Source organism: Lissotriton vulgaris, chromosome 11 (assembly GCF_964263255.1).
Source record: "Lissotriton vulgaris chromosome 11, aLisVul1.2, whole genome shotgun sequence".
NCBI lineage: Eukaryota > Metazoa > Chordata > Amphibia > Caudata > Salamandridae > Lissotriton > Lissotriton vulgaris.
Window position 1 is genome coordinate 597964037 of NC_141699.1, and position 23350 is coordinate 597987386.

General features: G+C 53.9%; 1 protein-coding gene across 1 annotated transcript in view; it reads left to right on the top strand.

Annotated features, from left to right (window-relative positions):
* Positions 1–23350, top strand: part of PIWIL2 (piwi like RNA-mediated gene silencing 2) — a 2549426-nt gene that overhangs the window by 2320103 nt on the left and 205973 nt on the right. Inside the window, exon 22 of the mRNA XM_086944806.1 lies at positions 21679–21932. Within this exon, the coding sequence (XP_086800932.1) occupies positions 21679–21932 (254 nt within the window). The remainder of the gene's footprint in view (positions 1–21678; positions 21933–23350) is intronic.

The window sequence follows — 23350 nt, forward strand, 5'->3', positions numbered from 1 at the left end:
ACACTGGTTTTGTCTCCCCTCCAACCGTGGCTACGGAGGAGGGGGCTGCCTACAGTGTAGTGTTGACGCGGGCAGCCAAGGCCTTGAGCCTGGAGCTCCCCCTTGCGGCCGTGAGGACTAACCTCCTCACTGAGGTCCTTAAACCGCAGTCCAGCTCGGCTGAGCCTCTGCTGCCGTTTAATGAGGCCTTGTGTGACTTTCTTTTGGGCACCTGGTCCAGGCCCGCTACAGGTCCACCTGTGGATAGGAACGTGGCCAGACGCTACCGCCCGGCCCTGGCCGACCCTTGCTTCTTGTCCACCCACCCCACCCCGAGAGCCTGGTTTTTCAGGCCTCTACTTCCCAGACCGCATTCCCGACGGCTCCGCCCGATCGGGAATCCAAGAGGTATGAACAGTTCAGTAAGAAGGTGTTCTCGTCCCCGAGTTTGGGACTGCGGTCAGTCAATACCGCATGCCTCTTGGGCCGTTACACCCACACTCTGTGGGACACGGTGGCGGACGTGCTGCCACGATGTCCGGAGGAGGTCCGGGCTAAACTTGGCCAAGTCCTTGCGGAGGGTCGAGATGCGGCACGCTACTCTATCCGGTGTGGGCTGGAAACCACGGACTCACTGGGCAGAGCGCTTGCAACGACGGTGGCTGTTCGACGCCACGCCTGGTTGAGGACCTCCAACTTTTCGGCTGATGTCCAGGCCACACTTCTGGACATGCCGTTTGATGGCCGTCGCCTCTTTGGCGACAAGGCAGACCATGCGCTTGAGCGTTTTAAGGACTCCAGGGCTACGGCCAAGACCTTGGGCCTCTCGGCCCCACGCCAGCACACGGGTACCTTTCGCTCCTTTCATGGCCAAGGAAGGGGTGCTCCCACACGTGCTGCCAGCCACGTGCTGCAGCCTAATGCACAGCACGGTGGCAGCTGTGGAAACCGCCGTGGCGGCAGTCGGGGACAACGGCGCGGGCAGTGTACACTTTCCCCTGCAGCATCCGCCTCAAAACCCTCCTAGTCCGCGCTTTTAGGCCCATGTGACGCCAGTCGGGGGCAGAGTTCGCCATCACCACTTCCACTGACGAACTGTCACGTCGGACGTGTGGGTGCGGCAAATCGTCCGGAGGGGCTACTCCCTCCCTTTCGAGACGACCCCTCCAGCCATACCACCGCAATACCACCGCGTGTCAGGGGATCATTTGCAACTTCTGCAAGAGAAAGTTACGGCCCTCTTGGCCAAGGGGGCCTTCGAGCACGTTCCTGGGCCATAAGTAGGGTGTGGCTGTTACTCCCACTACTTTCTGGTACCCAAGAAGGGCAAAGGGGGCCTACGCCCTATCTTGGACCTATGGAACGTCAACGGGTTCCTCCGGGAGGAGAAGTTAAAAATGCTGACATTGGCTCAGGTCTTAGCTGCCCTGGACCCAGGAGACTGGATGGTAGCGGTGGTCGCAGCTCATCTGCGCAGGTTAGGGGTTTCAGTCTTCCCCTACCTCGACGATGGGTTGTTGAAGGCGGGCTCGCCCCAGACAGTCGTCAGCCACCTCCAAACAACGGCAGACCTCCTGCACCAGCTGGGGTTTTCCATCAATGTGCCAAAGTCACACCTGTGTCCCTCTCAGAAGCTCCTCTTCATCGGAGCGGTCCTTGACTCGGCGCGGTTTCGGGTTTATCCTCCCGAACTGCGGGTCCGGGATATTCAGGCTCTGATTCCAATCTTTCAGCCTTTATCCCGGGTCTCGGTCAGGTTGACGCTGCGGCTTCTGGGGCTGATGGCCTCCTGCATCCTTCTGGTGCATCTCACCAGGTGGCGGAAGCGGGCACTGCAGTGGGACCAGAAGTTTCAGTGGGCCCAGCATCAGGGCAACCTGTCCGACCATGTCATGATCTCGTAGGGCACTGCAAGACAGCTGCAGTGGTGGCTCACGGACCGCGATTGGGTCAGCGGCAGATCCCTCTCCCTTCCCCAACCGGAGCACGTAGTTGTGACGGACGCGTCCCTCCAGGGCTGGGGAGGCCACATGGGAGAGGCGGAGATCAGAGGCAATGGTCTCCGGAGGAGTCCCAGCTCCATATCAACCTTCTGGAGCTGCGTGCGATTCGTCTAGAACTGAAGGCATTCCTCCCCTCTGTCTGGGGGAGTGTAGTGCAGGGGTTCACGGACAACACCACCGCCATTTGCTACTGCAACAAACTGGGCAGGGTGGGGTCCTGGACCCTATGCCAGGAGGCTCTGCGCCTCTGGCAGTGGCTGGAACGTCAGGGTGTGACACTGGTAGTTAAACACCTGGCAGGTTCTCTGAACGCCAGGGCGGACAAGATCAGCCGAAGGTGCATGATGGATCACGAATGGCGTCTGAACTCGGACGTGGCGCAAGGCCTCTTTCTGCAGTGGGGAGAGCCTTGGTTAGATCTATTAGCCACCGAAGAGAACACACAATGTCATCAGTTCTGCGCGTTGGAATTTCCAAGGCAGCACTCGCTCGGGGACGCTTTTCGACGCGAGTGGAGTTACGGTCTGTTGTACGCCTTTCCGCCTATACCACTTCTGCCCAGAGTGCTGAAGAAAATCAAGCGCGACCGGGCCCAGTCATCCTTGTGGCTCCGGACTGGGCGCGAAGGTACTGGTATCCTGAGCTACTCAGTATGTCAGTCGATCCCCCGGTTTGTCTACCTCTTCAGGAGGACCTTCTGTCGCAGCAGCAGGGAACGGTCCTCCAACCGAACCTGTCCAGTCTCCACCTCCATGCTTGGAGATTGAGCAGCGACAGTTGAGGCGACCGCTGAGCCTGTCACAGGGCTATGTTGGCCCCACGCACTGCTGCCTGCCTGCTGCAAAGCCTCCCGCTGTTGCTGCTTCCTGCCTGCTGATTCAGACGACCCAGCCGCCGCTGAGCCGCCTACCTCGAGACTCTTCCCGCCGCTGCCTCCCTGCGGCCCGCCCCCCGCCAGCCCGTTCGCCGCCCCGCTACCCAGCTGCTCCTCCCTCCCGGCTCCTTACTTAAGGGGACCGCGACCCAGGAGTAGGGAGCGACTGCTAAGCCTGTCACAAGGCTAGGTCGCCCCCACCCCCCGCTCCCGCCACCCAGCTGCTCCTCCCTCCCGGCTCCTTACTTATGATGCCCTCAGAGCGACCGCACAGCGCTCGCTCCGATTGTGCGGCGAAGGTGCCCCAAAAGCAAGCCCGTCTGCGCCCGTCCGCGCCTGGACCGCACCCAGCGCTAGGAACCCTGGATATCAATGATCCCAACGTACCCGATGAACCTACGACGCCACCACCCTCCGCGCACTCAACACCGGCCGGAACCCAGCCTGCTACCTTGCCTCCCCGGAACGCACCCACGGACCCTTCACCTGCCAGGAGTGCAAATTCACCTGCATCCGTCCCGGGCCGGCACCCGCCAAGTCGACCACCAGCAAGAATCACCTGAAGTGCATCCTGCTCAACACCCGCTCCGTCCACAGACACGCAGTCGAACTCTGCAACCTCCTGGACACAACTACAGCTGACGTCGCCTTCCTCACGGAAATCTGGATGAACGCCGCCTCAGCCCCCGACATCACCATAGCCATCCCGGACGGCTACAAGATCACCCGGAAGGACCGCGCCAACCAAACCTGAGGAGGCATCACCATCGTCCACAAAAACTCCATCCGCATCACAACCAACCCAGAGGACACCCTCACCGCCGCCGAACACCTTCACTTCCAGATACACACCGACCCCAGGACCATCCTCAGAGGCACCCTCATCTACAGACCCCCGGGGCCAAGCACACAATTCAGCGAAGCCATCGCAGACTTCATAAACCCGTACGCCCTCGCCTCCCCAGAGTATATCCTCCTAGGAGACCTCAGCTTCCACCTGGAGAACCACAACGACAGCAACACCACCACCCTGCTGGACAACCTCGCCAACCTCTGACTCAAACAACTGGTGAACACCCCCACCCACTACCCCGGCTACATGCTCGACCCGGTCTTCAATCAATCAAGCATTTGTATAGTGCGCTACTCACCCGGAGGGTCTCTAGGCGCTTGGGGGAGGGGGTCCGCTACTGCTCGAAAAGCCAGGACTTGAGTTGCTTCCTGAAGGAGAGGTGGTCTTGGGTCAGGCGGAGGTGGATGGGGAGGGAGTTCCACGTCTTGGCAGCCAGGTAGGAGAAGGATCTTCCTCCCATGGTGGCTCTTTGATTGCGGGGAACGGCGGCGAGGGCGTGGCTGGTGGAGCGTAGCTGGCGGGAGGGAGCGTAGAAGGTCACGCGGTCTTTGAGGTATCTTGGGCCTTGGTTGTGGAGAGCTTTGTATGCGTATGTGAGGAGACTGAACGTGATTCTTTTGCTGACGGGGAGCCAGTGCAGGTTTCTCAGGTGTCCGGAGATGTGGCGGTGTCGGGGGATGTCCAGGATGAGTCGTGCAGAGGCGTTCTGAATGTGCTGGAGCCTTTTCTGAAGTTTTGTTGTGGTTCCGGCGTAGAGGGTGTTGCCGTAGTCCAGACGGCTGGTGACGAGGGCCTGGGTGACCGTCTTCCTGGTTTCGGTGGGGATCCACCGGAAGATCTTCCGTAGCATGCGGAGGATGTTGAAGCATGACGAGGAGACGGCGTTGACTTGTCTGGTCATCGAGAGGGAGGAGTCTAGGATGAGGCCCAGGTTGCGCGCGTGGTCCGTCGGTTTGGGTGGGCTCCCCAGGGCGGGGGGCCACCAGAAGTCGTCCCAGGCGGAGGGTGATGATCCCAGGATGAGTACTTCCGTCTTGTCTGAATTCAGTTTCAGGCGGTTGTTAGTCATCCACTCGGCTACGTCTTTCATCCCTTCGTGTAGGTTGGTTCTGGCTGTGGCGGGGTCGTTGGTGAGGTAGAGGATCAGCTGAGTGTCATCGGCGTAGGAGATGATGTTGAGGTTGTGTTGGCGTGCAATGGCCGCGAGGGGGCTCATGTAAACGTTGAAGAGGGTGGGGCTTGTGAGAAGTTGGCCTGATATATAATGTTCACTATTCTAGTGAGCACTTTGTATCAGTCCAAACAACCCTTATTGATGATTGGTTGCAAGTCAACCTTATAGACCAGCTATCCTAGTAGCGTGGATACGAGCAGTCTTCGGGCTAAACTCTAGAGGGCGTGTTAAGCCAGGTGTTATACCATCACATATACCCCTTGAACACCAAGTGAAAGGACACCACACAAGTGTTATGAAAATAAACAGTGTATTTATTAGAATCACAACAGCCCTGTACTCTTTATGAGGACAGGGTACTAAGCACACAACAAAACTCTTACGAAAATACTTGAGTTCGCACAATTTACACAAATGCCCGAGGGGCACGTAAAACCATATACTACAAAAGTGGAATGCGAAATTACTAGCAGGTAAGTACTGTACTAATAGGCTTTGGAATCGCTAGGACTTGACTACTGAACCTTCAGATTACTAATAGGAGGCCTAGGGTACTCGGGTGCAGAGTGTGCACTCTCACGCGTGATGCGGGACAAAGTCTATGGGAGCTAGTAAAAGCAAAGTTAGTGTTCTCGGGCGAACCCGACCTGGTAGGAAGAAAACGAAAGTGGATTCTGACCCTTGGATAGTGAGGCTATGCTGGGGCACCGAAATGCCGAGTTTACCTAGCCCAGGGGCTGCAGCTGCATATGTCTCAAAAGACGTCGGGAATCCTCGTAGACGAACCAGGAGCCTGAAGAAAGAAGTTGCTGGCAGGCGACCAGTGAAGATTGTTCGAGTGACCCAAGCCTGGATCGAAGATGGATGACACCTGAAAGCAGAGGGGACCAAGTTTGTGACTACTAGCCAGTAGTCAGGTGGCACCAGGAGGGCACCGGATGGTAGTCACCTCGACTAGGTGAGTGGGCGACGCTGTGCTCTGCAGATCTCACGGACCAGGAGGCGTTGTCGGCGACCAGGATGGAGGTGCGAGCTGTCCCACGATGGATGAAGCTGTCGACGTCGCTGGACCCAGGATTGGGGCAACAAGTCTTGGCTAATTAAAGCCCACGCGGTGGACTCAAAATGGCGTCTGGAGTGGACCAGGAGGGTCCGGGGTGCTCCTCTTTTGGAAGGGAGCAAGGGCCAGTCTGGAGCAACCAGACCAGCAGCAGTGATGTCGTCGGGCGTCGTTAAGAAGGCCCCCAGCCAGCGGGCTAGTAGCCAAACAACGCGGTGAGCAGCAAAAAGCAGAAGGGCCCCACGCAAATCGTGGAGATGCTGGGAGGCTGGTCTTCGGTGCTGGAGCTGCTCAGGGTCGGGGCTTCTCGGACCCCAAAGCACTCACCAGAGGATCCCTCGGCGGTCGTGCTGGAAAGAAGTCGTGCAGTCTTGAAGATGGCCGGTCCCTCGAGGTCTCGTCGCACCCACGGTTCTCAGCTTAGCTGTAGAGGTGGGTAGAGGTCAGAGGTGCCAGGGAAGCCGGTTCTCGTCGAGCTGGGCAGTCGGATTCCGGAGGAGGGACTTGCAGCAGACCGCAGTGTTCTTAAGATGGTGCCTGCGGATGCAGGTTGACTACTCTTTAGTCACAAGGGAGAATCTTGAAGAAGAAATCTTGAAGTCCTTTCGTAGAAAGTCGTGTCTTGATACCAAAGATGATCTAATTTGAAAGGGTCCCCGCTCCTGCCTTTATCCTAAAGAAAGGGGTGGGCACGCGACTAGGTCCTGCCCTAGGGGTGGGACCAGGAAGGGGGGTGGTTACACCCCTCTCCCATGCCGGACTTTCCCCAGGCCAACTGGTTCTAGCCGGCAGATGCGTAGTGAGCACCGGGGTGCCACTCAGCAGTCACCTTCCTGTAAAGCCCTGCCTACCCAGGATACACAAAACCCTGTCTGGGATGGTTCTAGCACCGCCCCTGACAGGAAACCCTTTGTCCAAGCTCTCCTCGCTGGAAGGACTCCCAGCAGCAGGAGGTCAGTCTCGTGTCTGTGGTGGCAGCATCCATTTTGTGGAGCTGAGACTTCGTTTAACTTTAACCGGGGTTCACAGTTACATACATGTCGTGTCCCTCTAGAAGGGTGGAATGCTAACCCCGTCGCCACAATTGGAGAAAGGTTAGTATTCCAATTCGTATGACACCTTACTCGACATGTTTTGATAAAGCAGTACCAAAGATAGCATTTAACCGCGAGGATTATAATGCACTTAAGAGTATATGGTATGCGTTATCATGGAACAGCTATTAGGACTTGGTTCCGCAAGCTGCAAACGGGCTCAGCTCATGCCAGAGCACCATTTCACACGATTCCAAGCACTCTGCCTTCAGGATTGTCAAGGCCTGCCATAGGAGTGACTGATAGGAATCTTTGTGTCCATTTTTAGGGTTAGATATAGGTATACTATATCTAAAGCAAAGGGTGAGTACACCACCTTGCCCCAGCTGTCGTGCAGCCAGTTGTGTCAGATTTAGATGGCCATCCAGGGGTGGCATAATACATGCTTTAGGCCCTGGGTACACCTATGCCCTGAGTTACAGGGTCTGATATGGTGGCCCAGTACCAATTGGATAATGCACCTAAGGTACACATGTCAATTTATTGGGAGAACAGCTAGGCTGTGGGTCTGATTGGCAGGCCCACAGCCAGAGAAAGTCGTAAACCAGTGAAACAAAAGCAAAACATTTGGGTGATCATAGGATTGCAGACCCTACTCTCCTACAGGGCTGAGCGATGATCCTTGTGGTACGCTGAAGATGACTTCGGTGGCCTTCGATCTGAACGGTGGGAGGCGGACTCTCTGTGTTCTTCCGGCGAGGAAGGAGATGATCCACTCCAGTGCCTTCTTCTGGATTCCGAAGTCGCTGAGGCGCTGCACTAGGGTGCGGTGGCAGACAGTGTCGTACGCTGCGGAGAGGTCCAGGAGGATGAGTGCCGCTGTTTCCCCGTTGTCGAGCAGGGCTCGGATGTCGACTGTGGCTGCGATTAGGGCGGTCTCGGTGCTGTGGTTGGCTCTGAAACCGGACTGCGAGTGGTTGAGGGATCCATTCGTCTCGAGGAAGGCGCCCAGCTGTCTGTTGACGGTCTTCTCAATGACTTTGGCAGGAAATGGAAGGAGCGAGATGGAACGGTAGTTTTTGAGGTCGGTGGGGTCCGCTGATGGTTTCTTCAGTAGGGCACTGAGTTCGGCGTGCTTCCAGCTGTCTGGGAAGGTGGCGGTATCGAAGGAGGTGTTGATGATGTCCCGGAGATGGGGTGCGATGGTGGAGTCGGCCTTGTTGAAGCCTTGGTGCGGGCAGGGGTCGGTTGGTGATCCGGAGTGGATGGTGTCTTCGGTGTTGATCCGTGTCCAGTTGCGGCGGGTGGTGGTGGGAGGCGTTGGTGTGGTCGTAGGGTGCGGCGGCTGTGCGTTGAAACTGTTGTGTATGTCTGTGATCTTGCTGTGGAAGAACGAGGCGAGCGAGTTGCAGAGTTCTTGCGATGGGGTGATGTTGTTGTTTCCGGCGCTAGGGTTCGAGAACTCTTTGACGATGTTGAGTTCCTTGCTGTTGTGGGCGTTGTTGTCTAGTTGTTGCTTGAATGCGGTTTTCTTGGTGGTGTGTATCAGTTGGTGGTGTTTTCGAGTGGCGAGCTTGAGGGTGGTCATGTTGTCTGGTGTCGGGTTTCTGCGCCAGGTTTTCTCGAGGGCTCGGCAGTTCTTCTTAGAGCTCTTGAGTTCGTCAGTAAACCAGGGTGCTCTCTTGTTGCCGGGTCTGACGGGGGGGTCTTCAGTGGAGCGAGGTCGTCTGCGCAGTTGCTGATCCACCTTGTGAGGTTTTTGGCGCTTGGTTGGGGTTCGCTGAGCTGGCGGGAGGGTGCTGGCTCAGGGATGTGGTTAGCTGTTCGGCTGTGATCTTGTTCCAGCTTCTGCAGGGAATCTGTTGCGGGTGGTGGTGGGTCGTGGTCCTTCTGAAGCTGAAGTGGACGCAGCTGTGGTCGTCCAGTGGTGTCCAGTGGCGTGGCTGAAGGAGATGTCTTTGCTGGAGGAGAAGACTGGGTCAAGCGAGTGGCCGGCGTAGTGGGTGGGGGTGGTCACCAGTTGCTTGAGTCCGAGGTTGGCGAGGTTATCCAGCAGGGTGGTGGTGTTGCGGTCGTTGTTGTTCTCCAGGTGGAAGTTGGAGGATGTAGTCGGTGGAGGGGAGGGCGTGCGGGCTGATGAAGTCGGCGAGGTTTTCGCTGAATTGTGTGCGTGGTCCCGGGGGTCTGTAGATGAGGGTGCCTCTGAGGGTGGCTTGGGGTCGGTGTGTATCTGGAAGTGCAGGTGTTCGGCGGCGGTGAGTGTGTCGTCGGTGTTGGTTGTGATGCGGATGGTGTTCTTGTCGACGATGGCGATTCCTCCTCCGGTCTAGTTGACGCGGTCCCTCCGGGTGATCTTGTATCCGTCCGGGATGGCGATGTCTGGCGCTGAGGAGGCGTCCATCCAGGTTTCTATGAGGAAGGCGACGTCTGGAGATGTGGAGTCGAGGAGGTTCCAGAGTTCCACGGCATGTCTGTGGACGGATCGGGTGTTGAGCAGGATGCACTTGAGGTGGTTGCTACTAGGGGTCGGCTTGGCGGGTGCGATGCGGGTCCGGGTGCAATAGAAATTGCAGGGTTGGCAGGTGAAGGGTCCGTGGGTGCGTCCTGGAGTGGCTCGGTGGCATCCGGGGTTCCGGCTTGTGTTGAGTGCGATGAGGGTGGCGGCGTCGTAGGTCCGGTGGGTGGAGTGGCTTCTACGGGGGCCAGGGGTACAGGCGCTGGGCGCGGTCCAGGAGCGGACGGGTGCAGACGGGCTTACCTTTGGCGCGCCTTCGGCGCACAATGGGCGCTCGCTGCGTGTACGCATGCACTCTGCCATAAATGGAGAGTGGGGGCGGGGCGGGGCGAGGGAGGGCCAGCTGGGAGGCGGGAGCGGGGTGGCGAGTGGGGGGGCGGTGAGGAGATGCGGAGGGAGCGTGGGTGGGGCCGCGGGGGAGCAGCGGCAGGGAGCGGGGTGGGTCAGGGGAACAGGGCAAGTACAGCAAGCAAGAAAAAATACAATAGGAACAAGGCAAGTACAGCAACAAAGTTAAGGCACAAAATACAATAGGCGGAGCAAAATTAAAAGGGGCAGGGGAGCGACGGAACAAACAGCAACACGAGCAGGACACGAATCAAGACGGCAAACCTTAGCGGCACGAGAGAGCGGGCAAGGACAGGGGGCCACTCCACACAGGGGCAGAGACTCGGCCTGGCAGCGGCGGCGGGAGGAGCGACTGGGTCTGACCAGGTCAGGTCAGGTCGCCTCCAGCAAGCACATCTCCTTCAGCCACTCCACCGGACTCCACTGGACAGACCACAGCTGGGTCCACTTCTCCTTCAAGAAAACCACAACCCACCACCACCCGCAACAAGCCCCCCGCAGAAGCTGGAGTAAGATCACCGCCGACCAGCTCACCACCTCCCTCAGCCAGAACACTCCCACCATCACGACGGACCCCAACGAAGCAGCCCGCAACCTCGCGCAATGGATCACCGACTGCGCCGACGAACTCGCACCACAGAAGAAACCACCCAGCAGGCCCCAAAGCAAGAAAGCCTCGTGGTTCACCAACGAACTCATAAACTCCAAGAAAACCTGCCGCTCCCTGGAGAGAACCTGGCGCCAGAACCAGACAACAGAGAACATGACAGCCCTCAAGAACGCCGCCCGCAAGCACCACCAACTGATCCGTACCGCCAAGAGAACCACTTACAAACAGCGCCTGGACAACAACACCCACAACAGCAAGGAACTCTTCAGCATCGTCAAAGAGCTCTCCAACCCCCGCGCCTGCAACAACGACATCACACCCTCGCAAGACCTCTGCGACTCCCTCGCCTCGTTCTTTCACCGCAAGATCGTTGACATACACGAGAGCTTCGGCGCACAGATCAACCACCCTACCAGCTCACCCAACCGCCACGCGCTGCACCTGGAACTTGGTCAGCACCGAAGACACCGCCCGCACCATGAGCATCATCCACTCCGGATCCCCCACCAACCCATGCCCACACCACATCTTCAACAAAGCTGACTCCATCATCGCACCCCAACTCCGCGACGTCATCAACAGCTCCTTCGCATCAGCCACCTTCCCTGAGAGCTGGAAGCACGCCGATCTCAGCGCTCTCCTGAAAAAACCCAGTGCGGACGCCACGGACCTCAAGAACTTCCGACCCATCTCGCTTCTCCCGTTTCCCGCCAAAGTCATCGAGAAGACGGTCAACAAACAACTCTCCGCCTTCCTTGAAACAAACGGATCCCTCGACCCGTCACAGTCCGGTTTCCGAGCTAACCACAGCACTGAGACCGCCCTCATCGCAGCTACAGACAACATCAGGTCTATGCTCGACAACGGGGAAACCACCGCACTCATCCTCCTGGACCTCTCAGCAGCCTTCGACACAGTATGCCACCGCACCACAACGCCTCAGCGACACCGGAATCCAAGGCGCTGTCTTAGAATGGATCATCTCGTTCCTCGCCGGTAGAACCCAGTGAGTCCGCCTCCCCCCGTTCCGGTCCGCGGCCACCGAAGTCATCAGCGGCGTCCCGCAAGGATCATCGCTCAGCCCCACCCTCTTCAACGTCTACATGAGCCCCCTCGCGGCCATCGCACGCAGACACAAACTCAACATCATCTCCTAGGCCGACGACACACAGCCGATCCTCTCCCTCACCAACGACCCCGTCTCTGCCAGAGCCAGCCTCCAGGAAGGAATGAAGGACGTCGCGGAATGAATGAAGCTCAGCCGGCTGAAACTGAACTCAGACAAGACGGAAGTCCTCATCCTCGTACCGTCGCCCTCCGCCTAGGACAACTCCAGGTGGCCACCTGCCCTGGGCACCGCCCCAAACCCACATACCAAGCACGCAAACTAGGCTTCATTCTGGACCCCTCCCTCCCGATGACCAAGCAAGTCAACGCCGTCTCATCGTCCTGTTTCAACACCCCGCGCATGCTCCGAAAAATCTTCCGATGGATCCCCACCGCAACCAGGAAGACGGTCACCCAGGCCCTGGTCACCAGCCGCCTAGACTACGGAAACACCCACTACGCCGGAACCACAGCCAAGCTCCAGAAGAGACTACGGCGCATTCAGAACGCCTCTGCAAGACTCATCCTGGTCATCCCCCGCCACAGCCACATCTCTGCCCATCTGAAGAATCTGCACTGGCTCCCCGTCAACAAGAGGATCACATTCCGACTCCTCACCCACGCACACAAGGCTCTCCACGACACGGGCCCCATCTACCTCAACAACCGCCTCGCATTCTACACACCAACCCACCAGCTCCGCTCCGCCAGCCTCGCCCTCGCCACCGTACCACGAATTCGCAAAGCCACCGCTGGAGGAAGATCCTTCTCCTACCTTGGAGCCAAGACATGGAACTCCCTCCCCACCCACCTCCGGCTGACACAGTGCCATCTCGCCTTCAGGAAGCAACTCAAGACCTTGCTGTTTGAGCAGTAGCGGACCCCAGTTCCGGGTGGATGACCAACTCTTTGTTGGTTACGTGGGCGCTAAGAAAGGACGGGCGGTGCCCAAGCGGACCATCTCTCGGTGGATCGTGTTGTGCATCCAAGCGTGTTACTCCTTGGCTAGGAAGGAACCTCCTGTTGGGCTGAGGACCCACTCCACTCGGGCCATGGCGACTACTACTGCCCTGGGCCGGGGAGTCCCCTTGCAGGACATTTGTCAGGCAGCTACGTGGGCCTCGCTGCACACGTTCGCGAGACACTACTGCCTGGACAGCCAAGTCCGGAGGGATGGCTTCTTTGACACTAAAGCTCTGCCTAACCTGCCGTGACGGGAACGGCCAACAGCCTCAGAACACTTACCCTTGCACCGCTCTGCACCAGAACCGCGCCGTGAGGGAAACGGCCAGCGCTCACACCGCCATCCACCGCCAGCCACCGCCATCCACCCGGTGCAGCAGCAGCTGGGGAACTACATCACCCAGCTGCCCCGGGGGTGGACGCGGCGGTAGTGACGACGGACACGCGCCAGGAGGCGCTTCATAAGCAGGGAGCGCCGAAGCGCTCTGGGGACACTAAAGCTCTGCCTAACCTGCCGTGACGGGAACGGCCAACAGCCTCAGAACACTTACCCTTGCACCGCTCTGCACCAGAACCGCGCCGTGAGGGAAACGGCCAGCGCTCACACCGCCATCCACCGCCAGCCACCGCCATCCACCCGGTGCAGCAGCAGCTGGGGAACTACATCACCCAGCTGCCCCGGGGGTGGACGCGGCGGTAGTGACGACGGACACGCGCCAGGAGGCGCTTCATAAGCAGGGAGCGCCGAAGCGCTCTGGGGACACTAAAGCTCTGCCTAACCTGCCGTGACGGGAACGGCCAACAGCCTCAGAACACTTACCCTTGCACCGCTCTGCACCAGAACCGCGCCGTGAGGGAAACGGCCAGCGCTCACACCGCCATCCACCGCCAGCCACCGCCATCCACCGCCATCCACCCGGTGCAGCAGCAGCTGGGGAACTACATCACCCAGCTGCCCCGGGGGTGGACGCGGCGGTAGTGACGACGGACACGCGCCAGGAGGCGCTTCATAAGCAGGGAGCGCCGAAGCGCTCTGGGGACACTAAAGCTCTGCCTAACCTGCCGTGACGGGAACGGCCAACAGCCTCAGAACACTTACCCTTGCACCGCTCTGCACCAGAACCGCGCCGTGAGGGAAACGGCCAGCGCTCACACCGCCATCCACCGCCAGCCACCGCCATCCACCCGGTGCAGCAGCAGCTGGGGAACTACATCACCCAGCTGCCCCGGGGGTGGACGCGGCGGTAGTGACGACGGACACGCGCCAGGAGGCGCTTCATAAGCAGGGAGCGCCGAAGCGCTCTGGGGACACTAAAGCTCTGCCTAACCTGCCGTGACGGGAACGGCCAACAGCCTCAGAACACTTACCCTTGCACCGCTCTGCACCAGAACCGCGCCGTGAGGGAAACGGCCAGCGCTCACACCGCCATCCACCGCCAGCCACCGCCATCCACCCGGTGCAGCAGCAGCTGGGGAACTACATCACCCAGCTGCCCCGGAGGTGGACGCGGCGGTAGTGACGACGGACACGCGCCAGGAGGCGCTTCATAAGCAGGGAGCGCCGAAGCGCTCTGGGGACACTAAAGCTCTGCCTAACCTGCCGTGACGGGAACGGCCAACAGCCTCAGAACACTTACCCTTGCACCGCTCTGCACCAGAACCGCGCCGTGAGGGAAACGGCCAGCGCTCACACCGCCATCCACCGCCAGCCACCGCCATCCACCCGGTGCAGCAGCAGCTGGGGAACTACATCACCCAGCTGCCCCGGGGGTGGACGCGGCGGTAGTGACGACGGACACGCGCCAGGAGGCGCTTCATAAGCAGGGAGCGCCGAAGCGCTCTGGGGACACTAAAGCTCTGCCTAACCTGCCGTGACGGGAACGGCCAACAGCCTCAGAACACTTACCCTTGCACCGCTCTGCACCAGAACCGCGCCGTGAGGGAAACGGCCAGCGCTCACACCGCCATCCACCGCCAGCCACCGCCATCCACCCGGTGCAGCAGCAGCTGGGGAACTACATCACCCAGCTGCCCCGGGGGTGGACGCGGCGGTAGTGACGACGGACACGCGCCAGGAGGCGCTTCATAAGCAGGGAGCGCCGAAGCGCTCTGGGGACACTAAAGCGCTGCCTAACCTGCCGTGACGGGAACGGCCAACAGCCTCAGAACACTTACCCTTGCACCGCTCTGCACCCGAACCGCGCCGTGAGGGAAACGGCCAGCGCTCACACCGCCATCCACCGCCAGCCACCGCCATCCACCCGGTGCAGCAGCAGCTGGGGAACTACATCACCCAGCTGCCCCGGGGGTGGACGCGGCGGTAGTGACGACGGACACGCGCCAGGAGGCGCTTCATAAGCAGGGAGCGCCGAAGCGCTCTGGGGACACTAAAGCTCTGCCTAACCTGCCGTGACGGGAACGGCCAACAGCCTCAGAACACTTACCCTTGCACCGCTCTGCACCAGAACCGCGCCGTGAGGGAAACGGCCAGCGCTCACACCGCCATCCACCGCCAGCCACCGCCATCCACCCGGTGCAGCAGCAGCTGGGGAACTACATCACCCAGCTGCCCCGGGGGTGGACGCGGCGGTAGTGACGACGGACACGCGCCAGGAGGCGCTTCATAAGCAGGGAGCGCCGAAGCGCTCTGGGGACACTAAAGCTCTGCCTAACCTGCCGTGACGGGAACGGCCAACAGCCTCAGAACACTTACCCTTGCACCGCTCTGCACCAGAACCGCGCCGTGAGGGAAACGGCCAGCGCTCACACCGCCATCCACCGCCAGCCACCGCCATCCACCCGGTGCAGCAGCAGCTGGGGAACTACATCACCCAGCTGCCCCGGGGGTGGACGCGGCGGTAGTGACGACGGACACGCGCCAGGAGGCGCTTCATAAGCAGGGAACGCCTCTCGCACACGCGAGTCGCGCGCGGGAGAAGCCCGGGACAAGGGCGGGACCGTCTGTGGCCGTCCGAGGTTGGCCAAGGTTGGGTTGGGCCTGGTCTCTTGGCTCGCTGCCCTGGAGTTGCTGTTGCTGAGCTGCGAATACTGTCGACCAGCTTGTTACGTAAGTTATATTGACTCTGGTTGCTAATACAGTACATAATGCCCCCTAAAAAGTTAACCACGTCTACTAACACTATGGAAAATTATCTGGTGCAGGTAGTAGAAAAAATCAACCTTGATAGAAGAGCCTCTTTGGGAATCGACTTATCTGCTCAATCTCCATTTATTGATATCGAGGCTGATGACCCTTTTGGCCTTTTAGCAAATAACAGCACTATTAGTGCCACTCCTGATTTGTTCCCAGATACTATTACTATACAGCCAAGTGGTACTGTTGCTGGAGTTGAAGATCTGAGTGTCAACGAGGTACTGGCTGATTTTACTATCAGCCAGGATCAATCTATTTCTCCTCCAGCACCAGTTCTGGGTAAACGGGAATGCCTTAGGTCAGCCAAAAATAGAGTAGCAAACCCCCCGAGGAAATACTCTGAGGAGGAGGAGCATGATCTGACCAGTGAAGCGTACATTACACTTTCGAACGCGCAATTTAATAAACTGATTACCTTAATGGACTCAAAAATCAAAGGTGCAATGAAGCCCTTAGTTAGCAAAATAGACAAGCTAACTTCTGAGATCAATCGTTTGGAAGGTCTACTACAAAAATCAATAGACGAGACTGGAAAACCACCAGAAAGTGTCCTTGCAAAGATAGAGGAATCTGTTAACAAATCTGTAATTGCAGCCGTTGGTGGTCTTAACCCTGTCACTGCTCCAGTAACGAACACCCTAACGGCAAGGAATAATACTCTCCCAGGTGTTTCTCATACTGCCTCGATCCCTGCTCCTGCTGCTGAAGACCCGCTTATTGAAAACGGGACCTTTGAACTTGTGGTTGAAGCTTCCCCACTGGTACTTGTCCTTGCCAATGTTCCAGCTCTGGCTCAAGGTGAGAGGGAAACAGCATCCTCTCTACGAAACAAATCTTTATCATGGTTAACCACCAATATGGTAATTACTCCTTGGGGGAAGCAGCAACTTTCTGAAGAGCTTGTCAAAGCACGAAGGGTTCAGTGGATAGGGGATAGAGTAAAAAAGTTTAAAGGGGAGTGTGTTGTTCTCCACTTCTCTGACCCTGGGGTTTTGCCCAACATCCTACCAAATATCTTACCACCGCAAAGACGAACAACTTCAATTGTTCCTTTGACTTTGGACTTCTTTTACCCAAGAAAGGGAAGTGGACCAAATTCAAGTATTCTAAGAACTAAATGGAACATTGTGACTAAGAGGGGGAGGAAGGATGTTGCCTCAGTTGACTGGGGTTTGGGGCTAGAAAATCGATTTTCCTCATTATCCAATTTAAGTGACTGTGATTGACAACCACCTATTTGTAATGCTGTGTCTGCACCTGCTCATGCCATAAGTCTATCAGGTTTAGCTCACGACCCTATAACAACCAGCCCGTTGGGGCCTTTGATTGCTGATTTAGCTGGGGCACCGAATATTACGAATGTAGACTGGGGTACAGGGGGTATGGTGTCAAACATGTATTCTACAACCAATGGTATTCCTATGACACCAACTTCAGGGAATATCCTGTCATGGAATGTAGCAGGCATATCTTCTAAAATGGAAAGTGCAGAATGGTTTGAATTCATAAATAGGTACGACCTCTGTATTTTCCAAGAGACTTGGGCGTGTGAGCCTACTTTTGCTTTGGGGTATTTAAACTTTTATGTTCCAGCCACCAAGGGTTCCAAAGGGCGGCCTATGGGGGGCCTTACAATATGGATTAGGCAGTCCCTAAAGATTGCTGTAAAAAGCGTAGAACTTGACCAAAAAGATATTCAGCTTATACGATTGTCCAGTGATCTACCCCTCTCCATGGATGTATATAATATCTATGCCAGAGGTGGTAGTAAAGGCAGATCCGAGGTACTTATGAGCCTTTCTAATATTCTTGACATTGAATCTGCAGGAAAAAACATCTTAATTGCAGGTGATTTGAATCGGACATTTGAACCTTTAATAACTGGTGATTCTCCTCTGGGATCAGAGGAAGATAAACTTTGGGACATTCCCACACTTGAGTCCCCCCCGATAACCAGATGGACAGCTGACATCTTAGGTCTAAATGCCATGTGCTTGGAGCATGGGTTACGCGCCCTGAACGGCCGAACCCAATCAGACCGTGTACCCGCCATGACATTTAATAATGGTCGAAGCAAAAGTCGTATTGACTACGTTATTTGTAGTACATCGCTATGGCCATCCCTTATTGATATGGTAGTCACTGCCAGAATAGAAAGTGACCATGACCCGTTATGCGTCTTACATAACTGGTGGACATCTAATGTAAACCCCCCAACTAATTGTCATTTACTTGTGCCGCCAACGATCACGCTAACCAATAATATGCGTAGGCTAAGATGGTCTGGTGTTAAGACGGACCAGCAGGCCCTGGAAAAGATAGGTGCAGCTGCAGACAAGGCCATTCGGGCTCTGGAAAATATCACTGATTTAGTAAATGGACAAGGTGAGGTTAGAAATGTTCATACTTCTCTTTTTGATGAAGTTAAAAAAAATTTCTTAAAGCCCGCACGAAACATCAAGGCTTGTCCATTTAAAACAGCAAAGTGGTATAACCAAGATTGCAGGAAAGCAAGATCGAAACTAGGAGCTGCAATTAAAAATAACATTCTGACTGAGATTCGGTCTGCTAGAAAGCACTATAAAAATTGTATCGCCAGGGCAAAAAAAGACTGGGACGAAGATCATTGGCAGAGACTGAGATGTGCTAGTGAAAGTAAAGATTCTAGAAAATTCTGGCACATCGTCAAATGGGGACATGATAGACCTCCAGAGCCTCCTAATAATAATGTCCCTCACGATGCCTGGGTTACATTTTTTAAAGAGCAGTATTCTTCCAGGGGTCAGCCTGCAAGTAATATTAATCCCACTTATCTGTTCGCAGACGAAGATGTTTTTATGTTAAGCGAAATCCTGTCTGCTTTGAAATCCGTCCATAGGGACAGAGCCCCGGGTAATGATGGTGTTCCGGCGGATGTCTTCCTAGATGACATCGACCGGTGGAGTAAGTACATCTGCCTTTTATTAAACCTCTTAGCAAGAGGCGCTGAAATTCCGGTTTCTTGGAAGGGTGCCGTCATTATACCAGTATATAAAAAGGGGGACCGGGCGCAACCCTGTAACTATCGCCCTATCAGCCTAATAGACACGGTCCAAAAGGTGGTAGGACGTGTTATCATCAACAATCTGCTTGATTGGGCTGAGGAGCAGAACATTTTATCCCCTTTTCAGGCGGGCTTTCGTAAAGCAACAAGTACTGTAGACCAGGTTTTTCGCTTCCAACTTATACAATGGCGGACAGTGGTACTGGGTGGAAGCAGCCTGTATGCAGCTTTTGTTGACTTGCGGGCTGCATTCGACCTGGTGCCAAGGGCAAAATTGTGGGAGGTGCTGGCTGCCCTAGGGGTCCCGATGATTATCCTAACTTTGATTATGAGACTCCATGAGGGTACTTATGCAAAGATTCAATGGGGGGGCTATGGCAATGACACTATTGACTTCCCTGTCGAGCGGGGGGTTCGGCAGGGCTGTTCAATGGCTCCAACACTGTTTACTCTTTTTATAAATGGAATTGTTCCCCTTATGCAAGCTGAGCCTCTAGATGCTCCCTCTCTTGCTGGTGCAAAAGTTCCAATTTTAATGTTCGCAGACGACACCCTAATTTTATCAAAATCCCCAAGTGGTCTGCAAAAGGCATTGACAATCTTTGATAAATTTTGTTGTGATCATGGCTTGGAGGTAAACGCAGCGAAGACAAAGCTCATGGTCTTTAATCCCAGTAGGAAATTCAAACCCAAAATTACCTTGAGTGGGCGCTGCCTTGAAGTCGTGAACTCCTTTACCTATTTGGGGATATATATCTCAAATAATAACAGATGGAACCACCACTTAGACTTAGCTATATTAAGGCATAGACAGCTTGCTGGTACCATCATTAAGGAGCACGCGAAATCCTTAACTAAGCCAATCAAACCGCCACTGATCATTTATGAGGCTAAAGCAATAGGGTCTGCACTATATGGGGCAGAACTGTGGGGGCAAGAAAACCTCCAGGAGTTACAGAGGTCAGAGAATACTTTCCTCCGTAAACTAACTGGTACCCCACAGAGTACTCCCCTCTTGCCACTCAGATATGAACTTGGTAGAAAGGAAATTTCTGCAATGTGTAAACTTCGACCAATATTATATTGGCGCAGAATTTGGACCACCCCTGAATTGTCACAATATGCAGAAGGATTTGCTGATGTAATCAAGGCAGATCGATTTCATGAAATTAAATGGTTTAGATCTCTGAGAACTGCATTAAGTGAACTAGGGTTGAGTGAACTGTGGTCGGATCCAACCGGGTCCTCCTTTCCACCTAAGTTGCTTATAAAAAATCTCTACTGGGAACATGTTGCAAATAAGAGCCTTCTTAGTAATAGCAATGGGTCTATGACGACTGCCTTCCTCGAAGCTAAACTGTTCCCAATGTTTGAGATGTACTGGGATATTATATCTAAATCCCTGGATAGGAAACTGTTTTTCCAACTGAGGGCTGGCTCTCTACCTCTTGGGAATTTAACATCCAAATGGAGAAATAGAGGCCCAGCAACTTGTTTAGCATGTGGGGAAGGGAAAGAGACTCTGGGGCATTTCTTGTTTGTATGTCAAGCATATTCTGTTCCGAGACGAGTCTGGTTGGCTCCCATGTGCAGGAATCTGGGTACTAAAAGTTCTATGGTAGCCTTACGTATCATTAAAACTACCCCTTTAAATTGGATTGTCATAGCAACTGCAAAGTATTTGGGGTGGGCGTGGGTAATTAGGCAGAGATTGCTAGTAGAGTGACTACTCTCTGCCTAGTTGTTCAGGGACTGCTAGTATATCTATTCCCTGTTCCCATGCCTGGTGTCTTTCTGACGAAATCTTATTTAAATAAATTTTTAATCATGTATGTTTTTAATATATGAACTTTGCACCTCGATGTTTAAAACTTGATGAAATCCGTTTTTAAAAAAAAAAGGGGGAAAAACCTCCTTTTTAATGTGTCTGTGCTTAAAGTCATGCTGACTCTGTAATTTAATTGTATTTTATTATATGTTTGTTTGTCGCTTTTATGAGTAATTACTCGAATAAAGCACTTTTGACTTGACTTGACCGTTCCGTCCTCCAGGAATTTCTGGTGTGATTATTGGTTCGCAGACCCACCACCTGGGTTGGTATTGCTTGGGTATCTCGTCTAAGGAAAGGAATCTATCACTAACGTGTCTCTTTCAAATGCACAAGTTACTACTTGTGTAACGATATATCTGTAAGTGACATTAGTTAGTGATAGATTCCTTACCGACTCACCCATCCTCCCCGTTCTGCAAACTGATATCTAGGGTTAAGGTCATCCCCTTTCAGGGCCCTAGTTTCATGGCACCAGTGTTGGTTCTATTATGGCTCTGCATATCTGGCGCGGAAAAGCTGTGTATCAGAACTGCCGTCAGCGCGCAATGGCAGCGTCTAAGTACTACGACGACTTCATTCCGGCTCTAACGATGCCGACGACAGACACGGAGCCGCGGACGACACCTACCGACGCGCAGGGGTATTGCTACGCAAAAGTTTCCGGATCCTGTCTGACGCCTGGGGATATTCTAAGGTAAGGAATCTTTCACTAACTAATGTCTCTACAGATATATTGTTACACAAGTAGTAACTTGTGCGATTAGATCTTGCATTCTACTGATAATTGAATATTTTAGGCAGGAAAGATACATTTTAATGTATTAATGCAGATATGGGCCAGTCATTAAGTTCACTTGCAAGACCAAAGAAAAATCTACACCCAACTTGAACTCTTATTTTGTTTACAGCAGTAATAGTCATATTATATGTTCCAGCAGAATCCTGCCAGAAGAATTTTGGTCCAAGTAGTTACACATTACCTGATGTATTGGTGTATATATCCAGCAGCTTCTGGCCTACAATTGGCCTGCAGCAAAGGGTGTTTATGTCCTGAATATGGTCACAGATGCTGATCTATTTGCTGCCTGAGTAGCAACATATCTGTTTATCACATTGTATCTCCTTTTTAGGGAAACCACTGTCTGCCGGAGAAAATAGTAGTATATAGAGATGGAGTGTCTGATGGGCAGCTGAATACTGTGGCCAAATATGAGATTCCTCAGCTACAGAAGTGTTTTGAGACATTTGAAAACTACTCTCCCAAGATGGTGGTATTTGTTGTGCAGAAGAGAATAAGCACCAACCTGTACTCTGCATCAACAGCTCAATTTGCCACTCCTACTCCAGGGACAATCATTGACCATACAGTCACCAGCAGGGAATGGTAAGTTTGTTGTCTCTGAACTGGCAACACTGTTTTGGAGATGAAGTGAACTAGTGGCAGGAAGGTCTTGGCATTTATGTTCTTTTCAACCTCATAATATTAATTATTGTTGAGTTAGCAATTTTTATGATCACAATCCTAAATAATCTATACTTATATTTTACATAAACACTTGTTAAGCATTTTTTTCCAGATATATCTTTCCTAATATCCATGAATACTGAAGGTCTCTGCCAGATCTAGGAACAAGTCACTAACGCTATTCCTCTGACCTTAAACATGCCTTGTCTTCTATTTGGAAAATGAAATGAAAGAATAATGCCTGCAAAGGCACAACTAGCTTGGAAGACTAAACATATAGAGAAAACCTGTGCTGTTTCTTTTATACTATGATCCATTGTTTATGTTTTTCTAAAACTTAGATAGTGTTTTTTTTCCTTCAGATTATTGTTCTGGAGAAACATTCTTTCACTTTCTGTAAAATGACCCCAAATGTGGAAAAAGTATGCTAACCCCATGAGATTTGTGTCTCAGGTCTTTTAGATAATCAGGGCATGTACCAGTGTCCACCGAGCCATAAATGTTGTTAAGAACTTTGAGGCACAGTGAAGGAGTAAAGTTGAGAGGTAAGGAGCTTTCTAGGCGGACTTATGACTTTGTTTTATCATCTGAAAAGATTTATGAAACTAAAAGAGCTATCTCCTTCTACCCTGAGTACTCTGCCTGGTGCCTGTTCATATCTCCAGGAGGAAGTAGAAGAATAAAAACTGGGATTGATGTTCCTGTTTGCTCTCAAGATTGTTGACATCAAAGGAACCAGCGTCATGTTCATATTCCCTTATGGCTTCAAGACACTCATCGAGACGAAAATATTTGATGTTAAGAAGATTGCCGTCGCACTTCCCTTTTTGTTCGCCATCAAAGGACACATTGTCATGGTAGTCGAAGGCGCAAGAGAAGGATCAACGTTGAGGAGCTGGTAGAAGTTTATGTATGGGAGATCACCATTGAGAACCAGTGTGACTTCAGTTTATTGGACATTGAATCAGACTTCTTTGGCTTCAAACCATTAATAGTAATAAGGTGACCCAGTATTCCTCAGAACCTTGCTAATCAAGTAGGGGAATCAGGATGAGGACCTCATCCAAGGAAGGTAAAATTGTGTGGCACTGGTTAATAGCCAAATACCTCCCCGGTGTTCAAAATCAGCAACCAGCTACATATCAGAAGACCATGAATGGGTACTGAACGATGACGGTCTCTTTCTCGTTTTCAGCTGTTGTGGTTATACATGTGTAGACCTCTTTGCCACGGCTGGTTGTACAAAAATACTAAAGCTTTGCATCTGCATTCCCAGGGTCCTGGGGGAATGTGTGTTTTGATGAGTTTTTCCCCATAATTTTCTTCCAGTATCTCTA